This window comes from Nicotiana tomentosiformis, chromosome 11 (genome assembly GCF_000390325.3).
Source record: "Nicotiana tomentosiformis chromosome 11, ASM39032v3, whole genome shotgun sequence".
Classification (NCBI taxonomy): domain Eukaryota; kingdom Viridiplantae; phylum Streptophyta; class Magnoliopsida; order Solanales; family Solanaceae; genus Nicotiana; species Nicotiana tomentosiformis.
The window spans coordinates 55,849,189-55,864,270 of NC_090822.1; the positions used below are offsets into that span (position 1 = coordinate 55,849,189).

General features: G+C 42.4%; 1 protein-coding gene across 1 annotated transcript; it reads left to right on the plus strand.

Moving 5' to 3' along the window:
* The first annotated feature begins 12,856 nt into the window (after positions 1–12,856).
* Positions 12,857–13,474, plus strand: LOC138901478 (uncharacterized). Its single transcript, XM_070189246.1, has 2 exons — positions 12,857–13,146; positions 13,231–13,474. Exons 1-2 carry the CDS (start codon positions 12,857–12,859, stop codon positions 13,472–13,474), a joined length of 534 nt encoding a protein of 177 aa, XP_070045347.1.
* Positions 13,475–15,082: the final 1,608 nt, after the last annotated feature.

Genomic DNA, 15,082 nt, shown 5'->3' on the forward strand with positions numbered 1-15,082 from the left:
TGTTGAAGTTAAAAGAATCCCGAACAAGGTGAAAGCTCTAGATGTGAGCCGTGAAGAGGTTGAGAAAAATGTAATATAGGCACCAAAACCTCTAGCACTGATTCCTAGTCCTCCCCCTCCATTCCCTCAAATACTAGCTAGAAGGGTTGATAATAGCAAACTCGAGAAGTTCTATGACATTCAAAAGCAATTATCAGCGATCATTTCATTTGTGGAAGCATTTCAAGAGATGCCTGGTTTTACTATGTACTTGAAGGACTTGATCACTAAAACGAAAATCACCAAGAATGAAGTGGTGAGCGTCACCACAGTGTTAGCTCAATTGCAACAATCGCAGTCCAACAGAAAGAGGATCCGGGGGCTTTCACCATTCCATGCAATATTGGATTGCGTGACTTTACACGAACTATCTGTGTTAATGGGGCTAGCATCAACTTAATGCATCTTGCTATCTACAAGCAGACGGGATTGGGAATTCCTAGGCCTACGAGTATGAGGTTACAAATGGCCGACCGTTCCATAAAGAGATCGGTGGGATAGTGGATGATATGCTTGTGAAAGTGGGGAAGTTTCTCCTCCCCTACGACTTTGTCATTCTTGATTGTGTTGTTGATAAAGAGATCCTTATCATCTCGGGGATTCCATTCCTTGCTACCGGGAGAGCACTCATGGACTCGAAAAGAAATGAGATTAAATTTCTGGTTAATGTCGAAAAAGTTACCTTTCAAGCAAGTAAGGGTATGAAATTTCCAAATGCATACGAGAGTATCTCGGTTATTGATGTGGTAGAGGATTCCGTTGAGGTTAAGATAGAAGAGGAATGCCTTGGTGAGGCATTGGTGGCGGTTTTGATGAATTTTGACGGTGAGGACAAAGATTGATATATGGAAACGGTGAATGCATTGGAAGGGCTTGTTCCTATACATATGCAACAAAGAAGCTTTCTTTTGACTTGGAGAATAGAGCCACTCCTCCCGCTAAGCCTTCAATCATCGAGCCGCCACAACTTAAGCTCAAGCCACTTTCACCGCACTTAAGGTATAAATTTCTTGGCTCCAATGAAACTCTACTCGTAATTGTTTCCTCTTTGTTAAATGATGTGTAGGTTGAACACTTATTGGAGACCTCGAGGATCATAGACGGGCCATTGGTTGGACCATAGCGGATATCCGAGGGATTTCCGCCGGCATTTGTGAGCACAAAATCGAACTAGAGGAAGATAGAAAACCTAGTGTGGAGAATCAAAAGAGGTTAAATCACTCCATGCAAGAAGTGGTGAAAAAATAAATTATAAAATGGTTGGATGTCGAGGTTGTCTACCCTATTGCCGATAGTCCTTGGGTGAGTCCAGTGCATTGTGTGCCAAAAAAGGGAGGCATGACTGGGATTCAAAATGAGAAATTTGAACTCATTCCAACGAGGACGGTGACCGGGTGGAGAGTTTTCATGGACTACCGGAAGCTCAATAGTGCTACCTGCAAAGACCATTTCCGTATGCCTTTTATTGATCAAATGCTTGATCGGCCAGAGGGAAGGTTATTTTATTGCTTCTGGGATGGTTACTCTGGTTACAACCAAATCAACATAGCCTTAGAGGACCAAGAGATGACGACATTCACATGTCCATATGGGACCTTTGCTTTTAGCCGGATGCCATTTGGCCTATGCAAGGCCCCGGTTACATTTTAACGGTATATGATGTAAATTTTCTCGGACATGGTGGAGGATTTCTTAGAAGTATTCATGGATGAATTCACTGTAGTTGGTGATTCCTTTGAGTATTGCCTCGATAATATTAGGCAAGTATTCAAAAGATGTGAGGAGACAAATCTTGTGCTCAATTGGGAAAAATGTCACTTCATAATGGACGAGGGTATTATTCTTGGCCACAAAATCTCCAAGAAAGGATTTGAGGTTGATCGAGCAAAAATATAAGTAATCTCCAAGCTTCCTCCTCCCACTTTGGTCAAAAGTGTTCGCAGCTTTTTGGGGCATACTGGTTTCTATCGGCGATTTATCAAAGATTTCTCTAAGATTGCAAGCCCCATGTGCAAGCTCCTTGAGAAAGATGCTAAATTTTTGTTTGATGAGAAGTTCCTCAAAGCTTTTGAGGAATTGAAAGCAAGGCTCACCATGGAACCTATTATTATCACACCCGATTGGTCTCTTCCATTTGAACCTATGTGCGATGCCAGTGGTGTGGCTATTGGGGCAGTGCTTGGTCAACGGCATAACAAGATTTTTCATCTTGTCTACTATGCAAGCAAGACACTCAATGGCGCACAAATGAATTACACCGTAACTGAGCAATAACTGCTTGCCATTGTCTATGCTTTTGAAACATTCCGGGCCTATTTGTTGGGATCTAAGGTGATTGTCTACCCCGATCATGCTACTCTATGCTATCTTATGGAGAAGAAGGACTCTAAACCGAGATTGATTAGGTGGGTCCTTTTGTTACAAGAGTTAGAATTTGAAGTCAAAGATCGAAAAGGAATAGAGAATCAAGTCGTGGATCACTTATCTAGGCTTGAAGAGGCAGGGAGACCAAAGAAAGATCTTGAAATCAATGGCGCCTTCCCAGATGAACACCTTTTGGCAATATCTAGTACCTCAACTCCTTGGTATGACGACATCGCTAACTTCTTGGTTAGTGACCTTATCCCCAATGAATTGGAAGCTTATCAAAAGAAACAATTCTTGCGGGATTGTAGGCAATACTTTTGGGAAGAACCCTTTTTATTCCGGAGTTGCATCGACAACATCATTCGGTGTTGTGTTCCAGAAAATGAGGTGTCACGGCCCAACCTCGTGGAGCACGACCGACGCTCAACTGAGATAACCCGGCCGAGCAAGCCTGTACAATACCTTCTACCTGAACTCACTCATGAATAAAGAGAAGATCTATTTCATTAATTAGGCAGTGAGGAGATTCATGTGAACAACAACACCAATTCATTATCAGTAGTTTCATCATCTATATTTTTCAGAATACATTCACTTTCCTAGTTTGATGTGGAACGTGTGATGCAGTTACCAAAATTACTAGTTTGGCTTTCCCAACGCCAACATACCACCCACACAATGTCTATGGAGCCTCTAATAGATACAAAAGAGTACGATGATAGTGCCGGCAACTTGTTTGATGTAGAATGTGTGATGCAGTTACCAAAATTACTAGTTTGGCTTTCCCAACGCCGACATACCACCCACACAATGTCTATGGAGCCTCTAATAGATACAAAAGAGTACGATGATAGTGCCGGCAACAAGTTTCCAGCTATACCTCAAAACATAATACAGAAGGACAAAAGATATACTACCCCGAATGAGGTGGGGCTCACCAAGTCAGCTGGGAAGAGGGTGTTCCGCTATGAACGATCAAAGCCGCCTGCTGTGGAACCACCTGCATCCATTAAAGATGCAGCGCCTCCGGCAAAAGAGACGTTAGTACATGTGGAATAGTACTAGAATGAATGACTAAGCACCCTCTCAATAGAACAAATGACAAGGCAAGAATGAACAATCATAAAATCAATGGGAGTCTCAAACAATACCCAAAACATCAAGTTAGGAACAAGACCAGTTTTCAAGTGATTTCCATATTTTAAGTTGGGATATCATTAGTACCGATATGCCACCGTTTACAGTTTTGATTATAATTTCAGACAGAGTCACCACCATGTGTGCGGAATGGCATCCGATCACGACCCAATTGGCTACGCTATCTCATACGAGACATCAACCACAATCACGACCCGATCGGCTAGGCCGCCTCATCTGAGACATCATCCTTTTCTATCAATCATCATATTCCATACCTCTTTCACATCTATTTATTTCATTGGTACTAGTGGTCACAATTGTAATATCCCCTTTTTGTGTGGCGTGTTGGCCGTATTTCATATTTTATATTTCGTGCTCACGTTTTCGCTTACAACCATCATCATGGATTTTCAACAACAAGGCATTAATGTGCAAGACAATAAGCATACATATGAGCAAACAAGAGTCTTAAGTGCATTGGGATTTCTTACACAATTGGCATTAGCTATCATTTGAAACGCAACTTGAAGTCATAGCTTTTAACTAAGCAACCAATACTTTGAACACATTACCAAGAGCATTTGGAATACATATTGAACACAAAGGTCTTTTGACGCAAAGTTTATTCGGAATTATCAATTCATAATGAGTAACTTGGGACTTACAATGACACTGTGGGGTTCAATTCTAAGGAAAGAGTTTAGCCAATATACCTCACTTGAGCTTCCTTAAACTCAAAAATATTCGAAAATCTTAGCAACTTCGATCTATTTCAGAAATATAATAAATTGAACAAAAATTTAGGAGGATGATCATGGTTCCACCTCATTTGAGCATTTTATCAAACATTAAGTGTGCATTAAGGTTTCAAGGTCCTCCTATGGTGGATTCCATCATCCCACAACCCATTATCTACCATTTTTAGCTCAATAATCTTCCTCCACCCCTTGATAACACATGCATGCAAAATGAACAACTTCCACACCCAAAAATTCCCTTACTAATTACCTATTTTTAGTTGAATTTCGAAATTGAGAGTTAGGGTGTAGAATCTTACCTCTAGGATGAAGACCTAGTGAGTTTCCCTTATCAGTCTTCCAAGATTTGAGCAATATTTGAAGAACAAATTGTTGAGGAACCCTCTCCCACTCCAGAGCACTCTCTCACTCTCAAAATACCAGGTTTTTACTTAAGAAATGGTCCATAGCGAATATATAATGGAATAGGGTCGGGTTATAAAAACCATAAAAATGAAGCTCCGGAACCCAATCTCCGGTCGCATGTGCGACCGCATAATGCTTTTGTGGTCCGCAAAAGGGGCCGCGAAATGTCCCTCCGAAATTGGGTAACCCTGCCTGGGTATGCGGCAGTTCTGCGGTCCACATATCAATTATGTGGTCAAAAAGCAGACCGCAGAATCTCCTCTCGGAATTCCTCATGTTGATCTTGCGATGCAATCTACATGGCTCACAAATTTTGCTCGAGATCCTGCTTCACTCTACGGCTATTCTGTGGCCCACAGAATGATTCTACGGCCGCATAGTGCGCCGCAAAAATGTCTTTTTCTGCCAACATTTTTCTTTAACTCCCTATTTGTAGTGTTCGACCCAAAAAGTCCGTACCGCGGCGAGTTCTACCATCACCAAACATATTATCCTACCTCGCCACCACGGACCCTCGAGTTTTAGGTAAAATTTTATGGGGCCTTACATCCTCCCCCACGTAAGATCATTCGTCCTTGAATGAGGGTTTAAATCCGTCATTAGTACTCAACATGACCCAGCTATTACTTCACACACTAGCAGTCCCAATTTTTTTACTAACTCCCCAAATTCCCAAAAGTTTCGGCAAAGTTTCCCTTGTAATTGGGCCTATCCACCTGTCAGAGAATCCCAGAAACCAATCCTAGCAGCATGTACATAATCCAACGATGCAACATAATATGATACATTACTAACCGTGGCCTCATAAGCAATATATTACTAGAAAGGAAATATCCTGAGCATAAATTGTACAAGTGATACATAGTTCATAGGAAGTAATTTCATAGAAACTATTACATAGCTATTCAAACAAATGAGGATACTTCCATTTCATTTCTTACTCGGCCTCCCATGTGGCCTCTTCAACCTGCTGGTTTCGCCATAACACTTTCACGGAGGCAATTTCTTTATTTCTTAGCTTTCATACATGCCTATTAAGAATGGAAACTGAAATTTCTTCATAGGTCAGTTCTTTATTAACCTCAATAGTTTCTACTGGCACAATAACCGACGAATCCCCAACTACCTTCTTCAACATAGACACATGGAATACCGGGTGCACTAATGACATCTCAGGTGGTAGCTCAAGCTTGTACGCCACCTGACCAATCCTCTGAATGATTTTGTACGGTCCGATATACCTCAGACTCAATTTTCCTTTCTTACCAAAGCGCATTACACCCTTTACGGGGGAAAGCTTAAAGAATACCCAATTATCTTCTTTAAACTCCAAATCCCTACGACGAACATTTGAATATGACTTTTGATGACTTTGAGCAGTCTTCAACCCCTCCTTAATGATTTTAACTTTGTCCATAGCCTAATGCACGAGGTATGGCCCTATTAACTCTGCTTCCCCAATCTCGAACCACCCAATGGGAGATCTACATCTCCTACCATATAAAGCCTCGAACGATGCCATCTGAATGCTAGCATGATAACTATTGTTATAGGCAAATTCTATGAGTGGCAAATGATCATCCCATCTATCTTTGAAGTCAAGAACACAAGCGCACAACATATCCTCAAGTGTCTGAATAGTCCGCTCTGCCTGCCCGTCGGTCTGTGGATGGAAGGTTGTAATAACATTCACCTGAATACCCAAAACTTGCTGAAATATTTTTCAAAAATTTGCCGTGAACTGTGCCCCTCGATCTGAGATAATAGAAACTAGAGTGCCAGGCAATCTGACTATTCCTTTGATATTCAGCTGAGCATACTGTTCCGCTATGTCGGTAGTATTAACCGGCAAGAAGTGTGTTGATTTTGTGAGTCGATCCACAACTACCCAAATCGAGTCAAACTTACAAGGAGTGCGAGGTAGTCCTACCACGAAGTCCATATTAATCATTTCCCACTTCCACATTGGGATTTCTATGTTTTGCGCCAACCCACCGGTCCTTTGGTGTTCAGCCTTCACTTGCTGTCAATTTGGACATCTTACCATAAAGTCCGCTACATTCCTCTTCATGTCGTTCCACTAATAGACTTCCCTAATATAATGATACATCTTTGTAGAGCCCGGGTGCACGAAATACCTAGAAGTGTGATCCTTGGTCATGATTCTTTCCCGAAGACCATCCACATTTGGAACACATAACTGCCCTTGGTACCTTAGGGTACCATCATCCACGCCAAGAGAAAAGGCCATGGTCCTATGTTTATGAATCCCCTCCTTCAGTTGTGCCAACAATGGATCGTTGAATTGCTTCTCCTTGACTTCCAACACAAGCGACGATTCAGCCCTACTTTGTACAATCACCCCTCCTTCACTAGAGTCCGCAAGACGAACTCCCAAACTAGCCAACCGATGAACCTCTTTGGCCAACGGCCTTTGATATGCCTCCAAGTGAGCCAAACTGCCCATAGATTTCCGGCTAAGAGCATCTGCTACAACATTAGCCTTCCCCGGATGATATAGGATGTTGATATCATAATCCTTGAGTAACTTGAGCCATCTTCTCTACCTCAGATTTAATTCCTTCTATTTGAAAATATATTGAAGGCTCTTATGGTCCGTGAATATATCCCCATGAACCCGAAATAAATAATGACGTCAAATCTTTAATGCAAATACCATTACTGCAAGCTCTAGGTCGTCTGTTGGACAGTTCTTTTCATGATTCTTGAGTTTCCTGGAAGCATACGCTATCACCTTGCCATGTTGCATTAATACACACCCAAGTCCAATCTTTGAAGCATTGCAATATACCACAAATCCATCCATACCTTCTGGTAGAGTTAACGCCGGTGCTGTAGTCAATCTTTATTTCAATTCCTGGAAGCTTCCTTCACAAGCATCTGACCATTGGAACTTAACTGCCTTCTGCGTCACTTTAGTCAATGGAGAGCCAAGAGTAGCGAACCCCTCCATAAACTTTCTATAATACCCAGCTAAGCCCAAGAAACTGCGAATCTCTATTGGAGTAGTAGGACTAGGGAAATTCTTCACGGCTAAAATTTTCTGGGGTTCAACCTCAATTCCTTCCCTAGAGACAACATGACCCAAGAACGTAACAGATTCAAGCCAAAATTTACATTTCGAAAACTTCGCATATAACTGGTGTTGAGACAGGACCTACAAAACTGCCGTGAGATGATCGGGATTGTCTTCTCGACTTTGCGAATAAACAATAATATTATCAATAAACACTATCACGAAGGAGTCGAGGAAAGGTTTGAAGACCCGATTCATAAGATCCATGAAAGTTGCGGGAGCATTTGTTAGCCCGAAAGACATTACCAGAAATTCAAAGTGCCTATACCAGGTCCTGAAAGCTGTTTTCGGAATATCTTGCTCCCTGATCTTCAACTGATGATACCCGGATCATAAATCACTCTTGGAGAAGTACTTAGCACCTTGCAATTGGTCGAACAAGTCATATATCCTTGGCAGTGGGTACTTATTCTTTATTGTGACCTTGTTAAACTACCGATAGTCAATACACATTCTCAACGAACCATCTTTCTTTCTTACAAAAAGGACCAGTTCCCCCCAAGACGACACACTCGGATGGATGAAACCCTTTTCTAACAAATCTTTCAATTGTTTTTTCAGCTCCCTCAACTCGGCTGGTGCCATTCTGTAAGGTGGAATAGATATAGGCTGTGTGTCTGACATCACATCAATTCCAAAATCAATCTCCCTGTCTGGCGGGATTCCATGGAGTTCATCAGGAAAGACCTCCGAAAATTCATTTACAACTGGCACAGACTCAAGTGTAGGTGCCTCAGCATAGGTGTCCGTAACCCGGACCAAGTGGTAGAAACGCTTCTTGTTAATCATCTTCGTGGCCTTAAGGTAGGAAATAAACTTACCATTCGGCACCACATTATCCCCCTTCCATTCAACAGCTGGCTCATTTGGAAATTCAAACCACACAGTTCTAGCTCGGCAATCAAGCTTGGCAAAACATGAATAGAGCCAGTCCATCCCCATTATCACATCAAAATCAACCATCCCCAATTCAATGAGATTGGCCATGGTGTTCTAACCATGCTCCCTATAAACCCGTGCGGCCACAATAGACTCACCAACCGGAGTAGATACAGAGAACGACTCATGAAGTTGTTCCAGTTCTATCCTAAATTCCATAGCAACATAAGGAGTGACATAGGACAAAGTGGAACCAGGATCAATAAGAGCATACACATCATGCGATTGGACAGTCAATATACCTGTGACAACATCTGGAGATGCCTCTACACTCTGGCGACCACTCATAGCATAGAAACCGCTGGGCCCTCCCGAACTCTGCGTACCACCCCTAGCTTCACCACGCTCTACGGGTGCTGGAGTGCCTCGGGCTGGAGGAGGTGTTGTGGATGTAGTAGCTATAGAACTGGCTGGCTGTGTTGTACCCCTGCCATACCCTGGCGGGGCTAACGGCAATCCCTCTGAATGTGACCCCTCAATCCACACCCGTAGCATATGGGTAGGTTCACGTAACAGATTCCCAAGTGCATCTTCCCACACCTAGGGCATGGGGGCCTCCGCTGCTGCTGAAATATCCCACCAGAACCCTGCTGGTAGGATCCCCTATCACCCTGGCTGGGTCTAAAATGGTTCCCCTGCTACTGACTGGGCCCCAATGGCGGTGCACTGAATGAAGACTGAGCAAAATATTGAGACGGACCTAATGACCTTCCATTGAAAGCTATCCTACCAACACCACCACCAGTAGTACCACTAAAGTTGCCCGCTGACCGGGCCTTGTTGCTACTCTCTCGCTCCATTCTATTCTTCAGTTTGCAGGTCTCTGTGGCCTGAGAAAATGCCATCACCTTCCCATAGTTCATATCAGAATTCAAGGAAGCTGTAGCAGCCTCATTAATAACCAAGGGGCTAAGACCCTGTATAAATCGGCGCACTCTAGCCTCCATAGTGGGCATCGTGTGAATAACATACTTGGACAAGCGCGCGAACTCCATATGGTACTCCCACACACTATTTCTACCTTGTTTTAGGTTCTCAAAATCAGCAGCACGGGCTGCCTTAGTCTCAGCAGGCAAGACATTATCCATGAAAACGTCGGCAAACTCACTCTACCTCGCCGGAGGGCTCCCTTCTTCACGGGACTCCTCCCATAGTTCAAACCAAGAATATGCCACCTCTTTCAGGTGGTAGGAGGCTAATTCCACTGTCTCCGTCTCAATAGCATTCATAACTCGAAGAGTCTTGTGCATCTCATCAATGAAGTCCTGGGGGTCCTCATCTGGGTTAGTACCCATGAACACTGGAGAATCCAACTGAAGAAACATGTTAACCCTGGAACTGGCAGAATCCCCTGACTGACTGGAAAAAGTGGGTGCAACATTTGATCTCTGGGCCTGGGAAGCCACTATCTGAGCCAACATATATATGGCTCTCCTAAGATCAACATCAGAAACACCAGAATCAGTAGCTGGAGCTGGAGGTGGAACTAGAATACTAATTGGAGAGACCGTTGCACCCTCGGTAGGTGTAGGGATAGGTGCGGTCTGATCAGTTGTAGTAGCATCATGCAATGTAGTAGTTGGGGGAATATCCTCACCCCTCGGGTGTTCACCCGCCTCATCAAATATATGATCAACTGCCACTCCTGGGGTGACATTGGCTCTTTGGCCAGTTCTTGCCTTCTTTTTAGGAGCCATATACTGAAAATTAGGAGGAACAATCTTATAATCAGCTTTATCGCACGATCAAGAACATCAAATAAGGGTATTATTCCTAAATGTCCAAGTAGCCTCCTAATTATAGATGTGGTCGACAACATACTGATAAGAAGGACTCTACTAGACACGGCTCTGAGACATCCTAGGACACTTTAAAACCTTAGGCTCGGATACAAAGTTTGTCACGCCCTGACCTCGAGGAGAGCGACTGGCGCTCAACCGAGATAACTCGGCCGAGCAATCCTGCACAATACCTTCTACCTGAACTCACTCATGAATAAAGAGAAGATCTATTTCATTAATTAGGCAGTGAGGAGATTCATGTGAACAACAACACCAATTTATTATCAGTAGTTTCATCATCTATAAGTTTCAGAATACACACTTTCCTAGTTTGATGTGGAACGTGTGATGCAGTTACCAAAATTACTAGTTTGACTTTCCCAACACAGACATACCACCCACACAATGTCTACGGAGCCTCTAGTAGATACAAAAGAGTACGATGATAGTGCCGGCAACAAGGCCTTGGCTATACCTCAAAACATAATACATAAGGACAAAAGATATACGACCCCGAATGAGGTGGGGCTCACCAAGTCAGCTAGGAAGAGGGTGTTCTGCTATCAACAATCAAAGCCACCTGTTGTGGAACCACCTTCATCCATTAAAGATGCAGTGCCCCCAGCAAAAGGGACGTTAGTACATATGGAATAGTACTAGTATGAATGACTACGCACCCTCTCAATAGAACAAATGATAAGTCAAGAATGAACAATCATAAAATCAATGGGAGTCTCAAACAATACCCAAAACATCAAGTTAGGAACAAGACCAATTTTCAAGTGATTTCCATATTTTAAGTTGGGAGATATTTAGAATCAATATGCCACAGTTTACAATTTCTAATACAATTTCTGACACAGTCACCACCATGTGTGCGCTATGGCGTCCGATCATGACCTGATCGGCTAGGCCGTATCATACGAGACATCAATCACAATCACAATTTCAATTTCAATTTCCAAGACAATCACCACCATGTGTGCGGCATGGCGTCCGATCATGACCCGATCGGCTAGGCCGCCACATCCGAGACATCATCCTTTTTCTATTAATCATCTCATTCCATACCTTTTTCACATCTTTTTATTTCATTGGCACTAGTGGTCATAATTGTAATATCCCTTTTTTGTGTGGGGTATTTGCCGTATTTCATATTTTATATTTCGTGCTCACGTTTTCACTTACAACCATCATCATGGATTTTCAACAACAAGAGGATGTGGAATACATATTGAACATAAAATCTTTTGACGCAATGTTTATTCGGAATAATCGATTCATAATGAGTAACTTGGGACTTACAATGACATTGTGGGGTTCAATTCTAAGGAAAGAGTTTAGCCAACATACCTCACTTGAACTTCTTTAAACTCTAAAATGTTCCGAAAATCTAAGCAACTTTGATCTATTTCATAAATATAACAAATTGAACCAAATATTAGGAGGATGATCATGGTTCCTGCTCATTTGGGCATTTTATCAAACACTAGGTGTGCATTAAGGTTTCAACGTCCTCCTATGGTAGATTCAATCATCCCACAACCCATTATCTACCAGTTTTAGCTTAACAATCGTCCTACACCCCTTGATAACATATGCATGCAAAATGAACAACTTCCACACCCAATAATTCCCTTACTAATTACCTATTTTTAATTGAATTTCGAAATTGAGAGTTAGGGTGTAGAATCTTACCTCTAGGAAGAAGACCTAGTGAGTTTCCCTTGTCAATCTTCGGTCCGCATATCGATTCTGTCGTCCTGCCTGGGTATGAAGCCGTTCTGCGGTCCGCATATCGATTCTGCGGTCGCAAAGCAGACCGCAGAATCTCTTCTTGGAATTTCTCATGTTGATCCTGCGATGCAATCTGCGGCCCACAAAGCAATTCTGCGGCCACATAATGGACCGCACAATGGCCCTCAAATTTTGCTCAAGTTCCTGCTTCACTCTGCGGCCATTCTGCGGCTTGCAGAGTGATTCTACAGCTGTATAGTGGGCCGCAGAAATGTCTTTTTCTGCCAACATTTTCCTTTAACTCTCTAGCATGCTGTACGACCCAAAAAGTCCGTACCTCGCCACTACGGAACCTCTGGTTTTAGGTGAAATTTTACGGGGCCTTACATGAGGTGACTCAAATTCTCAAAGCATGTCATGACTCTCCAGATAGAGGTCACCACGGTGGAAACCGTACAACGGTAAAAGTGCTTGAATGTGGCTATTATTGACCATCGATTTACCAAGACGCAAACCTAATAGTCAAGGCATGTGATCAATGTCAAAGACAGGGGTCAATTTCTAGAAGGCATGGGATGCCTATGATTTTTGAGATGGAGGTAGAGATATTTGATGTGTTGGTGACAGATTTTATGGTTCCCTTTATAAGATCTTACGGCATGACATATATCTTGGTAGCAATGGATTATGCCTCAAAATGGGTCGAAGCAGTTGCCTTGCCAAACAATGAGGCAAGGAGTGTATCCGCCTTCTTGAAGAAGAACATATTTACTCCGGTTGGAACCCCAAGAGCCATCCTTAGTGATGATGGTTATCACTTTTGCAAAAATGCTTTTGCAGGGTTGCTCGAGAAATATGGAGTTAAGCATAAGGTGGCCACCCCGTACCATCCTCAATCAAGCAGTCAAGTTGAAGTCTCCAACTGAGAGATCAAAAACATTCTAGCAAAATTTGTTAATGCAAACAGGACAGACTGGTCAAGAAAGCTAGATGATGCATATTGGTCTTATCAAACTGCATTTAAGACACCCATTGGCACCTTACCCTACCGGTTGGTTTTTGGTAAGGCTTGTCACTTGCCAGTGGAGCTTGAACACAGAGCCATGTGTGCGTTGAAAAAGTTAAATGTTGACTGGGCTGAAGCTGCTAATCTAAGGATGACACAACTTAATGAGATGGAAGATTATGTTTCCATGTCTATGAGAATGTAGCCATGTGTAAAGAAAGAATGAAGTTTGTTCATGACAAGAAGATCTTGAAGCGGGAATTCAAATCCGGTGACATGGTCTTACTCTTCAACTCAACATTGAAATTCTTTTCGGCAAACTGAATTCCAAATGGTCTGGCCCATTCAACGTTGTTAGTGTGTCTTCCTATGGAGCTATTGAATTAAAATCCAAGGATGGGACTCGAACATTCAAAGTAAATGGCCAAAGAGTGAAGCATTACCTAGGAACCATCGGAGAAAGCAGCTGGTAGAACAATTAAAACTTAAAGATGGTCCTGTACCAACCTTCACCAATAAATAGCCAAGAGGGGCAAAATCTTCGTGCCGCGACATTAAATCAAGCGCTTCTTCGAAGGAAATCCATGTGTTGGAAACCTTTTTGGTTATATTTTTATCCTTGTAGGTTTATTTATAATTGTTGAACAGTTTGACGTGCATGTTTTAGAGTGCAGGTTACTCAAAATGCAATAGAAATGGGATGCAAAAGTAGACGAAAAATGAAGGAAAGTGAACTGAGCTTCAGCTGTTGTTTTGCGGCCACATATATGGCTGCATAATTGGTTCGCGGGCAGCAAACTGTTCGCATACTTCAACATTGCATCATGAAAATTGGCCATCCAAAATGCGGAGAAAAGTGAAATTTTGCGGCCCACAAAACAGTTCTGCGACCGCAGAGTGGGTCGCACATCTGTTGCACACCACCCAGGTACTAAACCATAGCAAAATACTTCTACGACTGCAGAAGCTGTTTTGTGACGGGAATCGCACCTCAAACCAGGCAAGGTATTAGTCACTTTGTCTCTTTCCTATGCCCACTTCCCTACTCTTATTTCACACTCATGAAAATGAAAAGAATACAAAATAAAGATACAAAAAATAGGAGAAAGGTTTGTACGATTCATCTTACCTTTCTCGAAAAAAAAAGCTTGACTTCCAAGTGAACGCTCACTCTCAGCACATACTGGTATGAAATTTCTCCCCTCTTCGTTGGTTTTTTTTTTAAGGTACTCGCATCATTCTTCCATTTTCTCCATGATACTCGTGTCTCCTTACCTTGTTCTTTAATTTTTGTACTGGTGTTTAATTTAGGAGAAAAACTTGCTGCCTAACATCAAATCAGGGGGTTAGAATTAGGGTTACAGATGTGTGTGGGTGTTGGTGATTGTTGGAAATGCACAGTGGGTATTGATGGGCTGAATGTAAAATTGATGTAATGTTGATTGTTGTGTAGTTGATTCATGAAATTGTGCAATAGATGTGCAGTACAAAAGAAAACTAGTTGCACAATGTTGTCTGTGGGGAATTTTTATGTGAGGAAGATGATCCATGTGGTCCATATAACTGATTTGCGGTCCGTAGAATCATCGCATACTTGTATGTTTATGGGCTTGTGGAAACTCATTATGCGGTTGATTCTGCGGCCGTAGAATTTTTCTACGGACTGCATATCGGTCTCAAAAGCCAACAGGCGAAGGCCAGATTTTCAAGTTAAAAATGCGTCTGATTTGCGATTGCAGATTAATTATGCGACCACTTTTGCGGTCTGCATAATATTTTACTTTTAGCATGCTAAATTCTTCAATACACTTCG

Bases quoted from the DNA above. Each gene is read 5' to 3' on its own strand.
- LOC138901478 (XM_070189246.1), top strand. From the start codon at position 12,857: ATGGAGGTAGAGATATTTGATGTGTTGGTGACAGATTTTATGGTTCCC. The intron at 13,147-13,230 runs GTACCATCCTCA...TAATGCAAACAG, and splicing joins AAGCATAAGGTGGCCACCCC to GACAGACTGGTCAAGAAAGC.